Source organism: Empidonax traillii, unplaced genomic scaffold (assembly GCF_003031625.1).
Source record: "Empidonax traillii isolate 1590-97213 ecotype Southwest subspecies unplaced genomic scaffold, ASM303162v1 scaffold1344:size197939, whole genome shotgun sequence".
Classification (NCBI taxonomy): Eukaryota; Metazoa; Chordata; class Aves; order Passeriformes; family Tyrannidae; genus Empidonax; species Empidonax traillii.
In genome coordinates this window covers 39,747-65,868 of record NW_020956537.1, presented here as the reverse complement: position 1 = coordinate 65,868, position 26,122 = coordinate 39,747, and the positions used below count along the sequence as shown (strand labels likewise).

The following is a 26,122-nucleotide window of genomic DNA, read 5'->3' as shown; positions in this document are numbered from 1 at the left end:
GCTGTCCTGTGCCAGGCAAGCAGCGAGCAAAGCAGAGAGGCTCCTGGCTGGCTCAGTCATACCTCAGAGCTGTCCGCTTCAGCACCGCAACTCTGTACTAGTGTTACGGAGGAGAAATGGGAGGAGGAGAATTGGCAGGAAGCAGAAGGGACCAAGTTTTGCCACGGTTTCTTTGGGAACTGTCCACACTGCTTTGGAGACTGAGGCAAGATGGCACACTTCCAGTTCCTGGTGTGGCTTTTCTGCTGTCCCGGCCTGGCAGGGACAGCTTCCAGCCATGGTTGAGACCCTGGAAACAACTTTTACCCATGGCAACCCCCTCCTTGCCCCTCCAACTCCCCTTTCTGGAAGGGCAGGGTGGCCCCCTTCAAATGACATAATGGTATGAATATTCATTGTTATAATTCTCTGCTCTGACTTGTAACAATAACAGCGAGGCCATGGTTCTTAAATGCTTTCCCTGAAGTGTGTATGAAAACTATTAAAGGGAGAAAGGAGCTTTCAGATTGACTCAGGCTTTCTCATTTACTATAGCTTAAAGAGAGAGGACAGAAAACTTGCTATATTGTCTGAAAAGCTGCCTCTAAATCCAAAAAAAGGAAAACAATTTTCCCCAAAGGCTTTCTGACACAAGTGATTTCTGATTTCTTCCTATTTTGAAAACAGCATTTTACAGGTAAAATAGAGAAGGTGTTAGGGAGGGAAGGAGGAATAACAATGGCTAGCACAAACCAAATACCCTCTAGGTTGAGACAAACTTTTTAAAACTATGGAACTCAAATGTCCAAATACTTTAGTCCTACAATTTTCCCATCAATAGTTTATGTTTTTTCTTCCTCCCACAAGGATGTACTGGGTTTGCATGGCCAGGTTTTGGTAGTGGAGGGCTACGGGGATGACTTATGTGAGAAACTGCTAGAAGTTTCCCCCACGTCCTATAGAGCAAATGCCAGCCGGCTCCAAGACAGACCCACTGCTTGCCAAGGCCATGGTAGCACCTCTGTGATAACATATTTAGGAAGGGAGGTAAAAACCCAAACCCTGCTGCAGAAGAGCAGGTAGACCAGAGGAGTGGGAATATGTGAGAAACAACCCTGCAGACACCAAAGGTCAGTGTAGAAGAAAGGGGGAGGAGGTGTTCCAGGCATCAGAGCAGAGATTCCCCTGCAGCCCATGGTAAAGATCATGGTGAGGCAGGCTGTCCCCCCTGCAGCCTATGGAGGTCCATGGTGCAAACCCCACACCAAAGCAGGTGGATGTGTCCGAAGGATACTGTGACCCTGTGGAGAGCCTTTGCTGGAGTAGGCTCCTGGCAGGACCTGTGAACCCTTGGAGGGAGGAACCCACTCTGGAGCAGGTTTCCTGGCAGGACTTGTGACTCTGTGGGGGACCCCCACTGGAGCAGTCTGTTCCTGAAGGACTGCAGCCTATGGGAAGGACCCACATTGGAGAAGTTTCTGGAGAACTGTCTCCCATGTAAGGGAACCCATACTGGAACAGGGGAAGAGTGTGAGGAGTCCTCCTCCTGCAGAGTGGTAGAGACAACATGATGAACTGACTGCAACCCCATTTCCCATTCCCCTGCACAGTTAGGGGGCAGGAGGTAGAGAAAATAGGGGCTTGTTGTGGTTTAACCCCAGCCAGCAACCAAGCCCACACTGCCACTCACTCCCCCACCAGTGGGATCTGAGAGGGAAACACAATATTAAAAAGTTAGAAAACTTGTCAGTTGAGATAAAGACAGTTTAATAGGGAAAGCAAAAGCTGCACATGCAAGCAAAGCAAAACAAGGAATTAATTCACTGCTTTCCATGGACAGGCAAATCTTCAACCATCTCCAGGAGATCAGGGCCCCATAACGTGTAATGGTTACTTGGGAAGACAAACGCCATAACTCTGAACGTCCCTCCCCTTCCTCCTTCCCCCAGCTTTATACATCGGGCATGATGTCATATGGTATGGAATATCCCTGTGGTCAGTTGGAGTCAGCTGTCCCGGTTGTGTCTTCCCCCAACCTCCCATGCCACCCCCAGTCTCCTTGCCAGCATGGCAGTACAAAAAACAGAAAAGACCTTGGTTCTGTGCAAGCACTGCTCAGCAACAACAAAAACATCTTTACATTATCAGCACTGTTTCCAGCATGAATCCAAAACACAGCCCCATACCAACCACTGGGAAGAAAAATAACTCTACCCCAACCAAAACCAGCACAGGAGTGAATTTGAGCCTAGGAAGAAGGAAGCTGTTTTAGATTTAGTTTTATTTCTCATTATCCTCCTCTGATTTGATTGGTAATATATTAATTTAATTTCCCCAGGCTGAGTCTGTTTTGCTCGTGACAGTAATTGCTGAGTGATCTCCCAGTCTTTATCTCAACCCATGAGCCTTTTGTTATATTTCCTCTCCTCTGCCCAGTTAATAAGGGGGAGTGATAGAGTAGCTTTGGTAGGCAACTTGACATCCAGCCAAGGTCCAATCACAACAAAGGAATACAGCAAAACTTAAAACCTGAAATTCCATCAACACAGCCTTAGGTCTAGTACAACAGTAACACGTACTAGATGTTCCATCTCTAAGACCTCAACTACATCTCTAAGTTAAAACGCTTAGAAACAATTCTAGATACTTAAGCCAACTGCAATGGAATAATCTATGCCCTCACCATTAACGCTTCACAACAAAGCCCCATGCCAGCTGTTTCAGATGTGATCCCTGATGCATACCAACATCCAAAGCACATCTAAGAATGGTTTAGGAGAATTGCTATCTGCTATCCCTCAGAACTGTGCTACAGATCAGTATAGCAATTTTGCAATCCTGTTCTAGCAAACAGGAATAGTCCTCATCACTGCTTTATTTACTGATAGAGATGCACTCTACAAAGAGAGCATCAAAAACCAGGATAACACTTTTGTACTTGGCCTGGCTAGGACAAAGTTAATTTTCTTCAGAGCAGCTTATATAGTGCTGTTTTAGATTTTTGACCAAAACAGTACTGATAGCAGACTAATGTAGCTTTTGCTGAACAATATTTATGCACCATCAAGGCTGCCTCTGTTTCTCACTCTGCCCCCCCAATGAATAGACTGGGGGTGCGCAATAGGCTGGGATTAGACACAACTGGGCAGATGACCCAAACTAACCAAAGAGATATTCCATAACATATAATGCCATGCTCTGCAATAAAAGGGAAAAGAGGGGGGGTTTATGGGTGTCAGCCATCTTTTGCTCAGGAACTGGCTGGGCATCGGTCTACACATGGGAGGTGCTATGACTGCCTTTGCATCACTTGTTGTATTTCATTAATCCTTTACTTATTAAACATTTATTTAGTTTTTCTTTGTTTGCTTTATCTTGACCCCAAGTTTTCTTGTTTTTATTCTTCCTTTCCTCTTCCCCCATCTCACTGAGGGTGAAGAGGGAAGTAAGCAAGTGACTATGTGGTGCTTTATCTGCCCACCAGGGTTAATCCACAATTTTCTTTAACATTCACTTTCTCTTTTTTCTTTTTTTTTACCTTAAAACAAGACATTGGAAATAAACAGTGTCTAATCTTTGAGAGTGAGAACTGTATGCTGGCTGCCTTAGGGAGAAAGTCAACCAATTGATATGGTTTACATGAGTTTGCACACCGTTAAAATGACTTCGTATTTTGCTAAATCAGGCACTAAAGTAAGTTCACGCCTATCACTACATAAAGTATGAATTTAGTCTGAAGCATAGTCACCTGAGATGATATTAAACATCCTTGGGTTCAGGATAGCAGGACAAATCAGTCGAAGAAAAACAAAGCCACTGAAATGGAAAAAAAAAAAGTATTTTTTTCAATAATGAAGCTATCATAGAATTAATGTAAAATTATGTAGTCTTTAGGCATTTAAGTCAGTGTGGAAATCTTTGTGAGATAGATGACAACCAGCCTGTGCTCCATGTGTTTGTTAATTAAGAATGTCTTGTTATGATTTCAACTATGATAAAAAACAAAATAAAACCAGGCATATTGAAGGTGAACTTCTGAAACCATCTGGGAAAAGCTTAACTGTAAAGCCATACAGTCTGGAGTCTAAGACCACACTGGCTTCAAAAAGGAAGAGCACTTTATTTCCTGCCTTCTACAAGTGTTCCACTGTCTACTACCACAAGTAATTCATCCTGCAGCCACTCACTTCTCCAAGCCAACATAAGGAGAGCAAGAGTGCACAGTCACAATGGAACCTCTCTTTTGGTAGCAACATGGCCTTAGTTCATCTTGAACCAATCCATATCCTGATAATAGTACTTTAATATCCTAGAAGAATAATACTGGATCAGCTACTTTCTTCACAGAAGTAATTGCTGCCACACATACAATCTAGAAAGCTAGGGAAAAGTGCTCAGTTTGACTGCAGAAATAGGAACTTATTAAACAAACCTAAATTGGCCTTCAGTTTAGCATGAGTAAAATCTTTCTGTTGACAGCTGAAGTAAAAAAAATATCCATTTCAGGTAAACCATAATTCTGGAAGACTGCTATAAAATAAAGTGACATATGGACCAACTAAAGCAATCTAACTTATTTTGTTCAGTGCATGGACACTACCAGCAGACTGGTTTTTCACTACAGCAATACCAAAGTCTGACCTCTTGCAAAAGAATAGAAGTGGAGCTTGCACTACCTTCCTTGTAAAGCATACGGTGATGACATTGTCCATTATTAATTGGAAGTGACACATGTAGCAGTGAGGTTAACACACCTTTCACGTGTCCAACACACTTGAATTCCAATATATACTGTTATAGAAGTTTCCTATCTCTCCAAGAACCATGGATTATGGGTTGACAAAACACTCCTGGCACAGTGTGAAACAAAAATATTTTCTATGAGATAAACTTAAAGCTATGAGGAAGTAAATAATTTTGAAGTCATGGCATGTACGTTAATTTCTCTTGTAGATGGCCTGAAGACAACTGGGGTATGAACCTATGATAGATCTTGCAGACACAGAACATTTGGTGCTTCTTACACTGGTCAAGCTGTCTAAATTAAGAATGAGTCAATACCTACACATGGTCTTTTACAAAGAAACAGAAATGGCATTACTTTTTTAATTATATAGAAGGGAAGCTACCCAGGCACTTAAAACTATCCATCTGTCTTTGAATATGTAATTATTCTTGGACCAAAGCCAGTGCAATAAAAGATAATATTCTTCACTGGAGGCTGCAAAAAAACCCACAAAACTGTACTCTAGAGACAAGTCACAAGTATCCACTTATGAAGAGAGAAAGGGACCCAGTATTTATAGCATCCAGCAGAGACCCCAGAAAAATTCTGAATGTCAGCTGTATCACTTAAGGAAAGCCACACGGTGCTCTCTGGAGGTGGGAAGAAACAGGAAGAGACATGGTATTTGCTTCTAAGTTCTACATGCTTGCAATAGACTAGCTCCAGCACCTCTGATAAGAGCAGCCTCAATTTTAAGGCAAAAGCCCTGCAGAACACTGTTGGCTGGCATTTTATTGAAGATTTTTCTTCATTAAAATCTTGAGTCACTACTGTTACGAACACTAAATGACAGGGAAATAAGCATGGAAGGTACTATACTAATTACACTATCATTAATTGAAACTCTGGGGAAGAAGGGCTCCCAAGTCTTTATTTCTGTCTACAGTCAAAGAGATAAACAAGAGCCAATGACAAATCATCTGGAAGACACTGTTCAGTGGGAGATTAACCTCAGCAAATCATATCAGTGCCAGATATTGGTCTACTAGAAAGCTAGGCTTGTAAAAAAAAGGGAACACAAATGTAGAAGATATGTGGCTTTGATACCCTTAAACCATCAGTATCATTTAAAACAACAGTGTCAAGACCTCATTTTTGTCAGATTTTTTTGACCTGCACTGGCAACTGATAGTGTTAAAGGAAGAACTATTTATTCAATTGTTTTATGAATGCAGACTGGAGTTTTCGTACTCAGTGCCAGTTCAAAGGAGACACGTTCAGTAGCCTGCAACATTTTTATGGAGGCTCTGGAATGTTTCAACATGATTGAGCTAGAGCAAAGAAATAAAACAAAACTGGGACAGTGTACATATTTTCAGAAATGAACACTGATTCCAAGTGATCAGCACTGAGAGCCTTCACAGATGCAGAAAACTATATATTCCAATACAGACAGTACCTCAGTGAAATCTAATGACAGTCCAATCACCTTTCTGAGAAGGTATTAGTTTCCTTAACATGTTATGTCTGCATTTTAAAGGACATTCATCTTAGCATGTGTAAGATTTTTCCAATAATTAACACACACTACATAGGAGTCCCTGGAAAAGGCATGGTCCTCCCAGATGGCATGACAGGAACATAATCATTAGAGGATATCAAAAGTTAACTATCACTTTGAGAGAACTTTTTCTCTTTCCCAAGATTTTAAATTTAAAAAATAGAAGTAAATTCAAAGTTAAAGCTATACTAACTATACTGACCTCTATACTAGACCACTAGCAAGGCTCCAACAGCATGACTAAGAATCTAGTGGACTCAATCCTTAATTGGGATATCATGCCCCAGTACCATAATAATTTTAAATATTCTTGTAATCTATATAAATACTATCAAGTTTTGTCCCTAAAGGAAAAAATTGATAAGCACACTGAAGTATGACTAATAAGACCTTAAAATGTTATTTTCAGCATAGAATAAACTAACAAGTAACTTACCTAACAACTCTTGTTCTCATTGTGGTATTAGCTGGCCACTTGTTTTGAACAGACTTCTGCAAGCATCCATAAATATATCTCAGTGTCCTGTAAAAATAATACTAATTAATAATTTCATCTAAAAATTTTTATGAATAAAAATAGACAGTCAGAAAGCATCTAGTCCAACCTCCTTCAATTCATGTAAATTAAGTCAAAATCTGCTATAACAGTCCATTTACAAATGGTAAAGGAAGTCCTCGACTAATGCACTACTCTATTTGTGCAGGTAAAATTCTGATTATTCATGTGTGCATTAAATATTCTGTAATAATTTTGTTCCTATTTCTTATATAACATTTCCTTTTTCGAAAAAAGAATTAAAATCCCCGATGGTTTGGTGGATTCTTTCCTTGTTTGTTTGGGTTTTTCCCCCCCACTTTTTAATAATAATTTGTGTATCCATGACTAGAGGTCAGGTTCTTAAAAATAGTTACGCAATAGTCCTCTTCTATCAAAAGGAGCACTCTGGTGTTGAAGCAGGAAGGGTTAATTGGGACACTTTTACTGTGGGCCCATGAGGGCCCCTACCCCCCTGTACACCCCCCTGTACACTTTTAATCTGCCTTAAACCATATTTTGTAAACTGCATTTCGCACAAGAAGATTCTGTCCTGTGCTGAGGGCATCGGACCTTGAAGGAACCACGATAAACGCTGGGCAAGGGGCCCAGCGCCCATAAATCTCATCCACAGGAGCCAAGGTGACATCTCAATAGGTAATGTAGGATCAAAGCCAGGAGCTTCTCTAAGGCTGAGTGATCAGAACATGAAAACAATAGAAAGAACGAAAGGTCCCCGAGGTCAGGCGAGGATGAGGAGTAAAAAACAGCCCCCAGGATGAAGGCAAACAGGATCTCCCACCAAAATATTCCTCAAAATAGAGACCACGCCTCAATCTCCACCCCTAACTCCACCTGTTATGAATATTGTAATCAAATGATGCAATAACATGAATATGTAAAATTATGTTGCAATCATGAACCGAATATTGTATAAATTCTCTATTTTCACTGAATCACGCTGGAGCTTTTACCTGGTCTGAACGGGTAAACCTCCCCGACGTCGTAATGAATAAATACCTGCTGTTCATGGACTAAAACTCTGTCTCTGAGCAGTTTTTTGTTCACCTGCCCCTTTTCTGGGCATCAGTGTATTTCAGAGAATGTTGAGATCTACCATGTACTTAACAGAACAAAGCTTTTAATACTAACCTTGCTATCACTGACACAAAAGAACCTTCTGTGCTGTTCTGCCATTCTGTGGTGGGTTGACCATGGCCAGCAGCTAAGCCCCCACCCAGTCACTTGCTCACTTCCCCTCCACAGGATAGGAAAGAGAATCACAAAATCATAGAATCATTTAGGTTGGGAAAAAGTTCTAAGATCAAGTCCAACCAGTAATCTAACACCGCCAACTCCACCATTAAACCACATCCTTAAGTGCCACATCTACACATCTTTAAATACCTCTAGGGTTGGTGACTCAACCACTGCCCTGGGCAGCCTGTTCCAATGATAAACTACCCTTTCAGTGAAGAAATTTTCCCTAATATCCAATCTAAACCTTCTGTGACCCAACTTGAGGCCATCTCATCACTGGCTACTCGAGAAGAGACCAACACTCACCTTGCCACAACCTTCTTTCAGGGACCTGTAGAGAGCAATAAAGTCTCCCCTGAGCCTTTTTTTCTCCAGGCTAAACAACTCCATCTCCCTCAGCTGGTCCTCATAGGACTTATTCTCCAGCCTCTTCCCCAGCTCTTGCATTTCTTTGAACACACTCCAGCACCTCAATGTCTTTCTTGTAGTGATGGGCCCAAAATTGAACACAGTATTCGAGGTGCAGCCTCATCAGTGCTAGGTACAGGGGGACAATCACTTCCCTAGTCCTGCTGGCCACACTATTTCTGATACAAGCCAGGATGCCACTGGCCGTCTTGGCCACCTGGACACACTGCTGGCTCATATTCAGTCAGCTGTCAACCAGAACCCCCAGGTACTTTTCCACTGGGCCACCTTCCAGCCACTCTTCCCTAAGCCTGTAGCACTGCATGGGGTTGTTGGGACCCAAGTGCAGGACTTGGCACTTCACCTTGTTGAACCTCATACAATTGGCCTTGGCTCATCAATCCTGCCTGTCCAGATCCCTCTGTAGAGCATTCCTACCCTCCAGCAGATCATCACTCCCACATAACTTGGTTTCATCTTCAAAATTACGTAAGGGTAAAACCAAGAAAAACTCATGGGCCGACATAAAGATGGTTTAATAGGTAAAGCAAAAGCTGTGCATGCAAGCAAAGCCCAGATGCCCTGCGAGGCCTAATCAGCTGACCATGGGGTGGAGCTGAGGTCAGTTCCAAGAGATTTAAACTGCTCCAGGGAACGCAAGTGACCCGGAGCACAGTGAACAGGAGCGTGCAAACAGGGACATGTCACATCAGTGAGAGTGTGGCACGGCAGTTTGCGTGGCAGTTTGCGCAGGCAGGGTGAGCAGGAAGGGCACAGCCTTAGCTCTCTCTGGTGGGTTGTGAGGTAGGTTTATGGCTGTCCATATTTATTTTTTTTTCTGCAACTAAACTCAACCCAGCAATGGTTTCCAAACAAGTGAAAGCTGTTGCTGCTCTCAGGGGGAGTGTGCTAACCCAGACAGAAGCCCCCAAGAAGGATACAGCTGTTCAGGTCACTGGCTCCACAGAGTGTCTGAGTGTGGCGTTAGTACCAGAGGACAGTGTGAGAGATGCCTGCGTGCGATGCGAGCAGGTTAATGATTTGCTGTGCCTGGTGGCAGAGCTTAAGGAAGAATTGGAGAGGCTAAGGGAAAGGGAAATGGACTGGTGGAGTCATACCCTTTCAACCCCAAAGGAAGCCCAGCAGGAGATGGTGAAGCCCTGCCCCTCCTGCCATCAGGCAGATGGAGCAAACCAAGTAGATGGGGGGGGGAAATGGAAACAGGTCCCTGATTGAAGAGGTAAAAGAATCCCCTCCTGAGCCCCCATCACCTCCCACGGTGCCCTTAAAGAACAGATATGAGGCCCTGGACACAGAGAGTCAGAGAGAGGGCAGTCAAGAAGAGGAACTGTCTGGAAGGTCTTCCAGTTGCACCCTATCTACTAGATGGATTACAACCACAGCTATAAAGAAAAAAAGAAGGGTAGTTGTAGTAGGTGACTCCCATCTGAGGGGAACTGAAGGCCCTATATGCCAATCAGACCCATCCCACAGGGAGGTCTGCTGCCTTCCCGGGGCCCAGGTGATGGATATTAGTAGGAGACTCCCTGAGCTAATCAGGCAGTGATGACATTAATGAAAGAGGTCCCAGGCTAATTAAAAAGAACTTAAAGGCACTAGATCAATTAGTTAATGGGACAGGGGCACAGGTGGTGTTCGACTCAGTTCCTGCAGTAGCAGGGACGAATGAGGAGAGGAATAGGAAGACCCATCTCATCAATAGGTGGCTTACGGACTGGTGCTGCCAGCAGAATTTTAGTTTTTTTCAACCATAGGGCAAATTCTATGGTACCTAGCCTGCTAGAGTCAGATGGGCTTCATCTATCTAGCAACAGTGAAAGGACTCCAGCCTATGAGTTGTCGAGGCTGATCAGGAAGGCTTTAAACTAGGTTTGAAGGGGGAAGGGGTTGAAATCAGGCTCTCCAGAGATGAGCCTAAGGGTGGAAAGCCTGAGTTAGAAGTGATATCAGCAGCCCAGCTGAAGTGCATGTACACCAATGCACACAGTATGGGTAACAAACAGGAGGAGCTGGAAGCCATCATGCAGCAGGAAAGCTAGGATGTAGGCACCATCACGAAAACATAGTGGGATGACTTGCATGACTAGAGTGCTGCCATGGGTGGATACAAGCTCTTCAGAAGGGACAGGCAAGGTAGGAGAGGTGGAGGGGTGGCTCTATATGTTAGGGAGTCTCCTGACTCTGTAGAACTTGAAGTCAGTAACAATAAGGTTGAGTGCCTGTGGATCAGAATCAAGGGGAAGGCCAACAAGGCTGATATCCTGGTGGGAGTCTGTTATAGACCACCCAATCAGGATGATGAGGGTGATGAATTATCCTACAAGCAGCTGACAGATGTCTCAAAATTGCCAGCCCTTGTTCTTGTGGGTGACTTTAACCTGCCAGATGTCTGTTGGAAACTCCACACAGCAGAGAAGTGGCAGTCTAGGAGATTCCTAGAGTGTATAGAGGATAATTTCCTGCTCCAGCTGGTAAATGAACCTATCAGACGTGGGGCCCCACTAGACCTGCTGTTCACAAACAGAGAGGGGCTGGTGGGAGATGTGGTGGTCGGAGGCCATCTGGGGCACAGTGACCATGAAATAATAAAGTTTTCAATACTCAGGGATGCAAAGAGGGCCATCAATAAAACTTCTACCCTGGACTGCTGCAGGGCGGATTTCGGCCTACTCAGAAGACTGGTTCAGAGGGTACCTTGGGAATCAACCTTTGAAAATAAAGGGGTCCAGGAGAAATGGACATGCTTCAAGAAACAAGTCTTGAATTCACAGGAGCAGGCTGTCCTAGTCTGTTGAAAGGCAAGCTGGCAGGGAAGACAGCCAGCCTGGATGAACAGGGAAATTTTAAAGGAAATTAGGGTAAAAAAGAGAGCCTACCAATTATGGAAAAAAGGGCTGGGTGCTCATGAAGAGTTTAGGAATATATTGTCGTGGTTTTGCCCACCAGCCAGCCCCTGGGGCTGATGATGGTTTTGTCCAGGTGGATTTCCGGAGAAAAGGCCAATCAAAAGTTTTAGTAACACCTTTACCAATTACATATTTAAGAAAACGGAAGAGAAGGCTGTGGCGCAATTGGAATTAGTAGCCATGTAGGAGAGACGGCAGGCCCCAGGTGGGGCCAGACCTCCCTCCTTCTCCGGCCCTGGGCTGGGGGCAGGTGTAGCACTGAAGCCCCCATTCTCTCCTATAAGAGTAGAGAAAAAAACTTTGGAGAAGAACTGATTGCTTGGACAAGAATGCTGCAGAAGAAATTCTGGCAGATAAGAAGTGTTCATGACCAAAGCTGGTAACCAGAGGAGAGAGAAGTTCGAAGGGGGGGCTGTTTCTCCCCCCCCTTTCGCTCTCTCCCTTCAGCAGGGAAAAGACTGAAAAATAAATCCCTGCTACCTGTGGAAGTTTGTTGGGGTGAGAAGACCCCCATGCTGCTTGTGGAGGAGCCTACACTGGAGTAAATTGATGCATAAACTGAGACTTTATGAGAGACCTGAAGTAAAGCAGAGTCCTATTGAAGATTTGTGACCCTAGAAGGGACGAGGCTTATGCCGGAGCAGATGGCTCAGGTAAGCTTGGGATCCATGCTGCTGCTGGAAATTTGTGACACTTAGTTGGGATCCGAGTGAAGGATCTATGCTGGTGCAGCTAAATTTGTGAAAATTTGTGACCCTGAAAGACAGCAGAGAACGGAAGACCTGTTGTCTGAGAGATGGACTCACGTTGGAGAAGTCTATTAAGGACTGTTCTCCTGTGGGAAGGGACCCCTACAGGGAACAGGGGTGGACTCAAAAGCCATTATCCCCTGTGACTCTGTGGTGAAGATCCATGGTAGGCAAGTGTCCCCTTGCAGTCCATGGAAGACCCTACAGGGCCTGGGTAACCCCCCAACCTCCAGTCTTAGCCCAGGAGTGAGGTAGGCCCAGCCCTGGAGGCCGACATAGAAAAGAGAGAGAAAGAAAGAGTTCCAACTGCGATGAAAAGGAACTGTCGTCCTGAGATAACAGAAGAAGAGCTTTAGAGTGCTGCAGAGTTATTGAAAAGATCTGGAGCTCTGAGAATGGAGAATGAGACTGCTTCTTCTCCTTGGATTGATAAAAGGGGGGAGAGGTATTTCTGTAAATACATAGTACTTTTACTTAAGTAGAATTGTTGTAGATATAGTTCTTTAGTAGTTTTTATTTTGCTAGTAATAAATGTTCATATTATTTTCCCCAATCAGCTCTCTTTTGTCTGCATAAACCTTCTCTCAACTAATAGTAATTGTGTGGGGGGTGAGAAAAACTGACCCAGAGCAAAACCACGACATATATTTAAGTCATGTAGAAAGAAAATTCGAGAGGCAAAGGCACAATTTGAACTCAATGTAGCCAATTCTGTAAGGGATAACAAGAAGTGCTTCTACAAACACATCAATAGCAAAAGGAGGGGCAAGGAAAACCTCCTTTCTTTGTTGGACATGGGTGGGAACATAGTCACCAAAGATGAGAAAAAGGTTCAGGTATTTAACACCTTTTTTACCTCAGTCTTCAACAGTAAGACAGGTTGTCCTGAGGACAGCTGGCTTCTGGAACTGGTAGACAGAGACAGGAAGCTGAATAGCCCCCCTGTAGTCCAGGAGGAAACAGAGACCTGCTGAGCCACTTGGATCCTCACAAGTCCGTGGGACCAGATGGGATCCACCCAAGGGTGATGAGGGAGCCGGTGGAAGACCTTGGCAAGCTGCTCTCCATCATTTACCAGCAGTCCTGGATCACTGGGGAGGTCCCAGATGACAGGAAGTTGACGAATGTCACATCGATCCACAAAAAGGTCTGCAAGGAGGACCCAGGAAACTACAGGCCTGTCAGCTTGACCTCAGTGCCTGGCAAGGTTATGGAGCAGATCATCCTAAGTGCAATCACACAGCACCTACAGGATGGACAAGAGATCAGATCCAGCCAGCACGGATTTAGGAAGGGCAGGTCCTGTCTGACCAATGTGATCCCCTTTTATGATCAGGTGACCTGCCTGGTGGATGAGGGGAAGGCTGTGGATGTGGTCTATCTGGACTTCAGCAAAGCCTTTGACACCATCTCCCATAGCATACTCCTGAAAAAGCTGGCAGCCCACAGGTGCACACTCTGCTGGATTAAGAACTGGTTGGATGGCCAGGACCAGAGTGGTGGTGAACAGGGCTGCATCCAGTTGGTGGCCAGTCACTAGTGGTGTCCCCCAGGGATCAGTGTTGGGCCCAGTCCTGTTTAATATCTTTATTGATGATCTGGATGAGGGGATTGAGTATACCATTAGCAAATTTGCAGATGACACCAAGTTGGGGGGACATGTTGATCTGCTGGAAAGCAGGAGGGCTCTTCAGAGGGACCTGGACAAGCTAGAGAGATGGGTTGATTCCAACGGGATGAGGTTCAACAAGGCCAAGTGCTGCATCCTCCACTTTGGCCACAAGAACCCCATGTAGCACTACAGGTTAGGGACAGAGTGGTTGGAGAGCAGCCAGGCAGAAATGGACCTGGGAGTTTGAATTGACAGGAAGCTGAACATGAGCCAGCAGTGTGTCCAGGTGGCCAAGAAGGCCAATGGCATCCTGGCCTGGATCAGGAATAGTGTGGCCAGCAGGATGAGGGAAGTGATTTTTCCCTGTACTCACTGCTGGTGAGGCCACACCTTGAGTACTGTGTCATGCTCTGGGCCCCTCCCTTTCGGAATGATATTGAGGTGCTGGAGCAGGTCCATAGAAGAGTGACCAAGCTGGTGAAGGGACTCGAGCACAAATCCTATGAGGAGAGGCTGAGGGAGCTGGGGTTGTTTAGCCTGGAGAAGAGGAGGCTCAGGGGAGAAACCTCATCACTCTCTAAAACTGCCTGAAAGAAGGCTGTAGCCAGGTGGGTGTTGGTCTCTTCTTGCAGGCAACCAGCAGCAGGACAAGAGGGCATGGTCTTAAGCTGTACCAGGGTAGGTTTAGGTTAGATATTAGGAAAAAATTTTTTACAGAGAGAGTAATCAGACATTGGAATGGACTGCCTGGGAATGTGCTGGATTCACCATCCCTGGAGGTTTTTAAGATGGGACTAGATGTAGCCCTTAGTGCCATGGTCTAGTAACCATGGCGGTGTTGGATCAAGGGTTGGATTTGATGATCTCAGAGGTCTTTTCCAACCTGGTCAATTCTGTTTTTGTGTGATTCATTCACTACTTCCCATTGGCAGTCAGGTGTTCAGCCATATCCAGGAAAGCAGGGCTCCATCACACATAATGGTTACTTGGGAAGACAAATGCCATAACTCCAAAATGTCTCTCCTTCATCCTTCTTTCTCTGCAGTTTAATTGCCAAGCACAACGTCATATATTGAATTTCCCTTTGTTGGGGTCAGCCATCCCAGCTTTTTCCCCTCCCAACCTCTTGCCCATCTCCAGCTTACTGGCTGGGGGGGTAGGGCAGAATGTGGAGAGAAAAAAACATCTCTCAACACTGTGCGAGCACTCTGCAGTCAAAACATGGGTATGTTAACGACAGTGTCTTAGTCACAAATCTAAAACAGAGCACCATACAGGTTCCTATGAAGAAAATTAACTCCATCCCAGCCAAAACCAGTACAAATCTCGATCCCTTTTTCTATATTATTTGCATCATATGCTTGGGTCCTACACTATCCAGTACATCCTCATTAACCACCACCCCTCCTTCCAATCCTTTAGTATACATACAGATATAATTCCATTAGTGTGTGTGTCCCCCCTCACTCCTTCAAAGTGTCCATAAAACGTACATTCAGTTCATTTAGGGCTCCATCTGTTATAGTGGTCACTCAGAACAGGAGAGGTGGTGTGTTGTGTGGAGTTATTTGGCACCGAAGGCAGCTCATGTTGTGTCCCTGCTGCACTTGCACTGCTTTTTACAAAGCTCATCCACCACTAGTTCAGGTGGTCCCTGTTATATTACTACTTCTAGCATACAACTCAAATCAACAGTTTAATCACATATCCATTAAAATCTACACCCCTGGTCTTTTGGACCAGGCTATAGAGTTTTACATTGCAATGAACTCCATGCCTTGCCCCTGCTCTAGCATGGATTCTCCATGGCCTGTAGTCCCTTTGGAGGCATACCTGTTCTAGCATAGACTTATCCACAGACCAGCCACTTCAACTCCAGCTCATACTGGAGTTCCTCGACGTCCAGCACTCAAATGTGGAATGACTTCATTCAGACCATGATAGTCCACTGTTAGTCTCCACCCTCTATCACTTTTACAGGCCATATGTGTCGTATTAAATACGAGGACGACCATAGAAATAAAACTGGGCATCTTATGACGATGGCCTAAATTCAGCTTTTATTCTCTTCATCCAGAATATTACATCTTGTCTTCACACAGCTGCACTCACACTCTGTCCTGTAGAATCTTACATATCAAACTTATTCTTAGCTCTGTTATCTATAATTTACCACTAGCCTTCACATATGATTGGATGTTCACTTCTTATTTACATTCTTTCCCATGCTGCTAGGCACTGCGGCCTTGCTGCATCCTCCAACAATTCCCCCTTTTTTTGTATTTGTGCCACAAAAATCGCCTGGGTCGTTCTTTGCAGGGCCCTTTGCAAATACGACACCAAACATGGCAACATCAGTAGCACAATTACAACAATAGACAACAGAAGCAAACTTGTCTTGACTATAGGTAAAAGCCATCCCGATAGTTCCCATTTAGCAATAGACCATTTAGCCAATTCTGACCAGCATTAACCTGCAACTCTTTGATTCTTGTTTCCAATCATTGAAGGCTAGCATGCATCAACTTACCATAATTAAATTTATATAACACATTCTCTTAAAATGTTAACACTCACAAAGTATTTTAAGTTCACACACATAGATGTCTACATAGTTTTTTTCACTTATACAGTTTTTTTTCCAGTCATTCAGAAGGTGGCCACCACAATCACTCTTCATTCACACATAGTTGGGATTTTTATTATATTTTTTGCATTTCAACCACAGATCTCAGATCCCAAATATTACTGGCTGTGTGCTTTTCAGTCTGCCATCTCTGGTGATCATGTTCACCAACTCCACCTGTCCTGAAGAGGAATCAATACAAGGAACAAAAAGCTCAACAAACCTATACAAGATCCATTTTTGATCCAGCACCTGTTCATGCGCATGCATATTTTCCTCCTCCCCTTTTTTTTTTTTTTGAAAATATGTTTGGTGTGTAAAACTCTCTCTTGACAATAATTCGCTATGAGTGAGTTAGCCCTGTTTGAGAATACTAAAAGCTATGCAGCATAACAGAAATAATGTTAGGTGAACTGAAAGAAGACAAGAAATTCATGTGTGTACATTTTAAATTCCCAACTGAAATGTACCTTAACCTAATGCCAGGAAGGAGGAAAGGAAAAGAAGGAAAGTGTAATCTGCAATTACAAAATCACAGGAACCAAGTAACCAGGACCAATCATAGATCTCTTAAACTTTTAACTAGTCCTCAGTAAGTTCCACTTTTCTGTCAACTTTGACAAACTCAGTGAAAAGCACCACCAGCACTACCAGTCATGCACATGGAAGTTCTCTTCAAAGCTCCCTTTTTCCCGTTGTTTTTTTTTTGTTTGTTTGTTGGGTTTTTTTTGTGTGTGTGTTTTTTTTTTTGTTTTTTTATCAGCTGCAGTTTCAGCAGCTTTGTCACACTGCCGAGAAAGCTGTGCCAGCAACACCACAAATGCCGAGCCCTGCAGCTCTAGGACCTCCGGGACCCTCCTCACCGCTCCGGGACCCTCCTCCTGCGGGCGGCAGGGCCCGATCCTGTCAGGCATCAGCGTGCCCCGCTCTGGCTCGGAGTCCGCAGTGCCCTGGCTCCGCCCCGCCATGCAGTTGCATCAACAGCGGCTCCGCCCTCGCTCTGCTCCCAGTATGGTTCTGCGTAGGCATCCCGCTCTGTGCCGGCCCTCCCCGCCGGTGCTGTCTCCGTGCTCTCTGGATGTTGGTATCTCCAATGTTTGGAATGCAGTCAGGTCTCAGCTTCTGTCCATCTGCCTCTTTCAGTCGCTTATGCTGTTAACAAAAAAGCTTACAAACCGTTGCTAACAAACAGTTTTAAGTAGTTATAGTGGCAGAGACAGATGAGAGCAGTCAGACAATTTTGCAGAGGGCTCTGCGTGGGGAAAAAACGAGGGTTCCCCCGCGGGTCTCAAACCTGTGGCCCTGGGATTCAGAGTCCCATGCTTTATCGACTGAGTTAGCCAGGCTCCTTTCAAGCTAGCCGCGCTCCCGTCAAGCTAACCAGGTTCCCTTCAAGTCTTACAGCAGTTTTGTTTCCGAGTCTTAGAGTAAAAATCTTTATCCCATGTCTTCTATCTGTTAGTGACTGTTGTGAGGAAACTATAACTTGCAAAGCAAACATATTTTTGCCTCTCCTTCAATTTCATTAACATTATTAAAAGTTCAAAGAATGTTGTGGGCAGGCTTTACAGAATTCTAGTTGCCGTCCTTTGTAGAGCACGTGGGGGGGAAGGGGGGGGAGGTTCTGGGCCTCCGCCTTCCCGTGTTTTCCAGCAGCCCTCCATCTTGCCTCGCCCCCCCGTCTCGGTCCGTCTTCAGCACATACTGCGGGGGAGGGGGGGGGGGGGGGAAGGGGACGGTTTCGATCGCGATCTGAGGCGGTCCTGGTCCCAGCTCCGGCTTGGCTCCCCTGAGCTGGGTTGCCCCGCCCCGTGAGTCCTTGTCACGCAGCATTGCTAGTCCGTGCTGCCGCTTCGCAGTGCCCCCCCTCGCCCTCCACCGCTGTAAACCTTGCTTAGAACCGCCGTTCCTTTGAACTTCACGTCGTGAGTGGCCATCATCATCATCGTCATGTTGTCTAAGCAGCACATTTCAAGCGCCAACCATGCGCTTCTATCCAGACTCTTAACTGGTCCCATCACGCCCCCACAGTTCCCAGTGGCTCACCTGCCTCAGGTGTCAAGAAATCTCGGGTCCGGACCCATTTTTCGCAGCCGCCCCGCTGCTCTCAGCTACACTCGGGCTTCGTCCTCACCGCACATCGCCCTGCGGTTCAATTCCTCTAAATTCCTCAGGGAATTATCTCTGATCCCTCGATGGGGAGTCTTGTCGGCATTAGTCATGATCCCTCCTGGCTCGTAACACTCGAGGTTCACCAGTTGTTGTTGTTTGTGAGGACGACCATAATAATAAAACTGGGCACTTATGATGATGGCCTAAATTCAGCTTTTATTGCTCCATCCTGAATATTTTACATCTTGTCTTCACACAGCTGCACTCACATCCTGTCCTGTAGAATCTTACATACTAACACTATTCTTAGCTCTATTATCTATAATTTACCACTAGCCTTCATGTATGATTGGATGTTCACCTCTTATTTACATTCTTTTCCATGCTACCAGGCACTGCAGCCTTGTTGCATCCTCCGACAGAGCATTCATTGTATTCATTACCCAACTCCTGCAATTGCAAACCATTAGTCCCTTCATTAGGATCAGAAGGAAGATCAACCCTTCTACTGTGTCTGGAGAATTGCTCAACAGTAACTAGAGCATTAATCTTCTCTGGATAAAGCTTTTTTGGCTGCTGTTTTCCCTTGCAATTCATATATGTGGTCTATGCTTGAGGAAGGTGCAATGCTCCAGTTCCTCATGTCTTCCCTGTGGTTGCAGAGCTAGAACCACAGAGAGGCATATAGTGTGCATCCACAGTTCCCTTTCCCTTGAGCAAAGAAAGGTTGACTTCATACAGCACTCTTGACAGCTGAGACACCAGACTGTAGGGGTAAGGAGAAAGGGAGATTCTCTTCAAGTTGCTGGAACCGTTGGGACAGATTCTCCATTGCCCTGTAGGGTCAGTGAGGAAGAAAGATTCTCTTCAGAGCACCAGAGCTGGCAGACCAGTTTTTCCACAGTTGATGCATCAATGTCTGTCCATTATCACCAGGGTGCTGGTGTACAATGTCGGTGCATTCCATATAAACTTCTACCACATGGACCACAAATACAGGACTTTATCCGGATCTTTAAAGGCCTGGTTATTGTCCAGGTTGCTGTAGGTCACCACCACCACTAAATCCCTCAGATACTGAATACCTTCCTCAGTCATGGTCCACTTGCCTCAGTAATTTACAAGACTTTCCTTGAAGGAATACCTTGTCTTCACACTTGACAGGAGCCACTTCCAGAGGCTGGGGATTGCTGCCTGTCTTTCTGTCCCTTTGTTGATTCCATGGTCCCTTGCTAGGGATCCCAGCTGCTGGTCTTCTCTACCTTCTATAGTTCCTGACTGTTGGCCCCAATATCCCAGCATTGGAGCAACTAGGTGATAATTCGCTCATCTGGTTGGTGACCATACTTTCCACATATCTCTCAGTTGACTCAAGGATAAAAATCAGGTGATGTCTGACTCATGATTTTAGTCTCTTCCCTCTCCTGTTCTTGTGACTACTCTGCTACAGAACAGGCTGCCTCTTCTGATTCTTCCTCCTGCTCTCCCCTCAGGAGGAGTTTCTTCTACCCTTACTAAACAAGTGGACCTCTGCTTCCATTTTTTCTTCTTAACTATACAAACAACTGTTATAGTTGAGGGTTGAGTCTCTGGCTTAGCTACAGTGTCTGTTTGTATGTCCTAAGATCCAGAGACCCTCCTGAGCCCTTCAAATGCTGAACAGAGGTTCAGTAGGGGTAGAGCAGGCCCCAGCACAGTGCTAGAAGTTGTGTCTCTGATATAGACAAGGTATCATTTCATCAAGTGCTCTGTCACTTCAGTAGCATTCCACACCTGTTCAGGTTTCAAGTCTCACACCATTGAGGGGGGGAACACTCTAGGTACCTGTCCAAGTTCTCCTATACACCTTGCCATCCATGATCCATGTGCCTCAGAGCACATCCCTGTGTGGCATTTCAAATGACTACCCTTTTGAACAGCCGGAATTATATTTACAACACATACCAATATAAACATTCTGGTTACACAAGGATATCCCAGAAACCAAAGAGTCATTGTAGCAAGGCAGAATACATCTACCACTGAGGAGAAGGTGGTGCCCTTCTTCATTTCCCCCACAAAATGGCTCTCAGAGAAGAGGAAAAAAGTGTAATTGTTAATTTTCTCAGAGTTAGTTCCCAGAGTACTGGAACAACAGCAATGCATGGCACAAACACCAGATCGGGCTCAAGGACAGTGCTTTTACCATAGCTCTCCCAAACATAAATACAACAAAGTGATAAACTACACAGCAAACTTCAAAAGCTGACAGCAGCCATTAACAAGCACTAGAGGTAGGGGCAGAGCAAGAGATGGAGCATGTCATGGAGCAGACGATGTAACAAATAAACCAGTATCAAGAAAAACAAGACAACACTGTGGCCAGCAAGAACAAGTAACAACTTGCTAAGCAATAACTAAGCAGTTATAACAACTATAAATGTAGTCTAGCACACTCAGATCAAATCTGTTGCTATCTAGAACCTCTCAAGCCTCACATCAGGCTCCAGAAAGGATTGTCATGGGTTGACCCAAGGCAGCAACTAAGCCCCCCCCCCCTCGCCCAAGTTGCTTGTTGTCCTAGTTAGAGCAGCTGGGACCAGTTCATCACTGTGTGGGTGTAACCCTCACCCTCTATGTCATTTTCCAGAAACTGTTAACAGCAGACCATTTGCAGCAGCTGCCCAGAGCACACCTGACCCCTCAGGCTATAAACTGGGTGTTAAGAGGCCTGTGAGATAAGAGGATGTCCCTGTCCTCACACCCATAACTCACCCCTTGTGGAACTCCCCACCCTGGGGGAGATGCTGGGTATTCCTGCCTGAACCCGAGTGTATATAAGCTTGGGGTCTTGGGACTTCTAGTATCACTAGATCCAGAGGAGAACCAGAACCTCGACTGGACTGCTACCACCACTCTCAACTGGACTGCAACCACTGCTCTCAACCAGACTGCGACCATCATTCACACCAACAGGTTCTTCCTCTCCTTTTACTTTTGAACTCAGGGGGCCCACGTGGGACTCAGCACCGGGGCCAAGGAAAACCATTCTGTTCGTGCTCCAGGGTGCCAGGTTATATATCTGGGGTTTTGTGGGTTAAAACCAATTGTTCATTTGTATAATTGTATTTATTGTATTATTTTTATTAAATTGTAATTCTGACTTATAATCTCTTTTGAGTTGGGTTAATTTCTCCTGCTGGTTTGCCTTTAAACCAGCACACTTGTTCACTCCTCTTCAGCAGGATAGGGGGAATAATCAGAAGGGTAAAAGCAAGAAAAACTCATAGGCCATCATAAAGACATTTGAATAGGTGAAGCTGTTCACACAAGCAAAACAAAATAAGGAATGCATTCATGACTTCCCATCAGCAGGCAGATGTCCATACACTTCCAGAAAAGCAGGGCCTCACCATGCATAAAAGTTTCTTGGGAAATATCCCTTTGGTCAGTTGTTCAGCTGTCCTGTTGCATGCCCTCCCTACTCACCTTTTTTTCAGAGGGGAAAGGAACAGCAGGCAGCAGTTGAGTGACAAAAAGGAGGACAAAAAAAAAAAAAAGGAAACCTATACACTGTGCAAATACTGTTCAACAGTTGCCAAAATACCAGCATGTTGACAGTGCTGTTTCAGTCACAAATCCAAAACACAGCACCATTCCAGCTTCTATGAAGAAAGTTAACTACATCCCAGACAAAACCAGTACACAATGCAAAATTCAGAATTGTTTACATTAAAAGCTAATGTTAAAAAAGTGAAAGAAAACTGTTAGCACTACACACTTTTTATTCATTGGTTTCAGTCTAAACAAGTTAACTTTTTTTAAAAAGGGAAAGAATAACCTGTGCATCAATAGATAGAAGTAATAAAAGCAGGGTGTCATTCTACTGCCACCCATTTGTATTTTTAATGCTGTTAATAATTCCATCTCTTTTTCAGAGTAGAACTGGAAAGAATTGGTAACTGACTCAAATATATACAATTGTCTGCTAACTAGTACTGTCCTCTACCTCTTTGTGGAGACAATATATTGATATTTAATTTTTTTTCTTCTTTCCCTGACCCCTTGGAGTCTGTTTTGCCCATGACAGTAATCCGCGAAAGATCTCTCCCTGTCCTTATCTCAACCCATGAGCCTTTTGTTATGTTTTCTCTCCCCTGTGCAACTAAGGAAGGGGATAAGGATTGAGTGACTTGGTGGGCACCTGACATCCAACCAAGGTCAATCCACCACATTTGCAAAAAGCACAATTCATTCAAATGTTTTGTTTTTTTTCTCTGTACATATAGCAGCCCTAAAGAATTTAGTCTTAATACTGATTAGTATAAGATGAACCAATAAGAACACTACGTAAACCACAAACAGGAATTTTCAAGTACAAATTTGAACAGAAGAGTGCAAACTTACGGAGGCAGTATCTCTGCAGCCATGAATATTTTCTCCACCAGTTCTGAAAGTATACTGAGTAGATGTGCCAAATTAGTGTTTACATCTTCATTTTTTTCTAACTTTGAAGGATTTAACTAAAACCAAAAGGGAAAAAGACTGAGTTTTGTCTCTTGAATAGAACTACGTATATAATTTGATAATATTACACACTGAATACTATTTCAAAATAAATATTCTACTGCTGTACAAATCTCAGACTTGTATAGAACTTACAAATCTGTTTCAAGGTCTAGCCAGGAAACTAATGTGAAAAAGGAATGTTTTTAAGCTCTATTGCACTATGCTTTTAACAGCACAGACATTTAACACTATCCATAAGTACCCATCTTGTTGTGACTATGTATATTTTCATCTTTTAATCCAGTATTCTGAGGACACAGCCCTCCCCTTTCCATATTTAAGTTCAAGTGAAACAGAAGTTAGGACGGTTGTTTTAGAAATAAAGACAGGATCTAACACAAGCAGTTAATGTAATGGAGTTTAAAAATGAAACTAAGTTCAGACACTGACTTCTAGTATATCTGGAGCTTAAAACAAATTATTTACGGTAGGTCATTCAGTAACTGCTACAACAGAACCTACAACTGCTAAAGAATAAATACATAATTTAAAGACATTTGAATTTAAAAACTTATTTAAAAGTGATGCTATGAACATTGTTCAAACTAACATTTAAAAACCCCTCATAATCAGTTTAGTTCTGGTATTGAAATTATTTCTGAAGGATTAATAAATTATTCTAAAGCAAACAACCAGTAGATCATCATTTCAACAAATTAAAATTTTAAAAAAACATAGTTCAAGTTATCACCTCACAGGACTGCTTGCTCTCCATTATCTTTAATATACTGTCTTTTAGTGCATGGTGAACAAAACGCGTTGCTGTGGCTTTCATATATTGCTCCATAAGTGTACTTGCTAAAGTGGTGGCACGAAACAAAGTAGTAGCTTCATCTGAAAAAAATGAAGTGTAAAGTTGGAAAAATGAGACAACGAAAAGCAGAGGAAAAAATAAGCTGCATTCACAGTTTGATATATGATGTCATTAAGGGAGGAGACAGAAACGAAGACATGGGAGCCCTTCTTCCCCAGAGTTTCAATTAATGTTAGTGTAATTAGTACAGTACCTTCCATGCTTATTTCCCTGTCATTTAGTGTTCGTAACAGTAGTGACTCAAGCTTTTCATGAAGAAAAATCTTCAGTAAAATGCCAGCCAACAGTGTTCTATCCTGTCCACAAACATGTGATAAGGCATAGACTACATGCATCTCTTTCTGGAGAATGAGCTGAAAGGAAACCGGAACAATATTCAGAAACTTGTGCTAACATAACAGTCACTACAAATACCACTTAGCAATGTCTGTTAGGGTTATTGAAATTTCTCTCAAACAACAGAGGAAGTGAATTTTGACAGAAAAAAATGAGGAAATTAATTTAATACCTCTTTAAACTCACTGTACTCCTCTTCCGGCATGATCTTCTCCATAGAATATCGTGCTCGAACACGCAAAGATCCTGGCTCAATACCCTTCAGTGGTATATGGGAACTGAGTTGAAACCACTCATCCGTTGCATGTCCTTTCTGTAATCGGCTTAATTGGCAACGCATAAACACTTTAGGAAAAAAGCATTGTTTTAAGTAAAACAGTGCTCGTATTGAATAAAAAAAAGGTTGTTTTCAGCACGTCACCTTGCTTCATCAAAAGAATATTAATAAAAATTATCAAAATTTGTGCCACCAAATATATGGACAGATTATCTCTTAGATGGTTTAACAGACTCCTGAAAATTGAAGTTGACATATAAAGAATGCTGTAAATAAAGTATATCCAGAGTTTTCTTTTTAACACCCAAATAGGGGAAAAGCCCCTCTGCTCCCCCAGCTACCTAGCACACCTAGGCAACAATGTTTTGAAGCCTTGGGCTCATACCTCTATCAGGTCTGTTCTTGAACCACTTTGTTACTATTTTTAGTATTTATTCTTAGTTTTACTACATCTATCCCAAATGTTGTCAGATGCATTTTTTTAACACTTTGAGACTCCCAAGTTTAAGACTGTAACATTTTATGCAAAACATATAAAAATGCCTTCCCAGACAGCTTACTGCTCAAATAATAACCACATACAACAAAATCATTAATTCACTTTTTTTGGTGGTGTCGGTATCTTAAAATTGCTAAGCAATGATCTGCACCAGCCTATTCAACCATAATTGAAAGTCTGGTCTGACAGTAAGCTGCAGCAGACCCATGACCATTCCAAAATTAGCACATGCCCTCCTGAAATAACTGTCTGGACCTTCCAAGCTTCCTCTTTTTCTGCAACTCTTGATGAAATCTACTTTTAATCAAGCCCCTCACATTTAAACGAAATAACTCCCAAAACCAAAAAAAATCCCACTCCTCCAAAAACTTAAAACAATCAAAAACACCATCACACACTTGTTTTTCACTTTTCTACAAAGCCTATGAACAGTTCTAGCAGACTTTCCCCTGCCCCAATTCAGCTGTACATTGGGACATCACTTGCATAATCAGATAATGGAACAGAATGACATCACATTTCTAATATATATTTTATATTTCATATTCTTTGGAGTTGATGAATTGAAAAGGTAACTCATTCAAGTCAGTCAAGTAGTGGATAAATCAATTCATCATCATCTGCTACTTATCACAAGTGTGGATTGGACTGTTTTTACACCAGATAATCAATTGACTTTCCCAATATATTTCTTCTGAGCAAAGTTTTCATGTCCTCAACTGATCAATGTGCTTTCTTTTTGTTTTGCTCGTGCATACAAGGCATGTATCTCATTGACAGAAACAGTGAGATATAGGATTCAGAATAATCTGGTGATTTAATTTTTCCTGTGGTTAATGAGTAGCACTTCCTAGCAATTATATAAATATTATGAGTGTCCCTGGTGGTGCAGTGGCTAAACCACAGCGTTGTCAACTCTGAGATCTGGGTTCGATTCCCGGTTAGGACACTCCCCGGGCAGATGGAGCTCGCTAGCCCTGTAAGGCAATCCATCTACGTCCTGAGGACCTCGCTGCCACCGTCCAAGCGTGCTTGGCCCCGGCAGATGAACCTCAGGATTAAAGGGTGGGCTCAGTTCCGCGCACACTGTGTCTCACCTAAAAAATCCAATGCGCAGGCTGGAAGGTGGAAAGACCTTCCCCGGTTCTTCGTT

At 43.6% G+C, this 26,122-nt stretch overlaps 1 protein-coding gene across 1 annotated transcript in view; it reads right to left on the bottom strand.

Annotated features, from left to right (window-relative positions):
• The window catches only part of LOC114069721 (ras GTPase-activating protein 1), a gene marked incomplete at its 5' end in the record, with an annotated part of 79,482 nt that overhangs the window by 15,416 nt on the left and 37,944 nt on the right, over positions 1-26,122 (bottom strand). The window contains 6 exons of the mRNA XM_027906708.1: positions 3,728-3,795; positions 6,703-6,789; positions 22,882-22,997; positions 23,735-23,877; positions 24,051-24,210; positions 24,366-24,538. Of these exons, the coding sequence (XP_027762509.1) occupies positions 3,728-3,795; positions 6,703-6,789; positions 22,882-22,997; positions 23,735-23,877; positions 24,051-24,210; positions 24,366-24,538 (747 nt within the window). The remainder of the gene's footprint in view (positions 1-3,727; positions 3,796-6,702; positions 6,790-22,881; positions 22,998-23,734; positions 23,878-24,050; positions 24,211-24,365; positions 24,539-26,122) is intronic.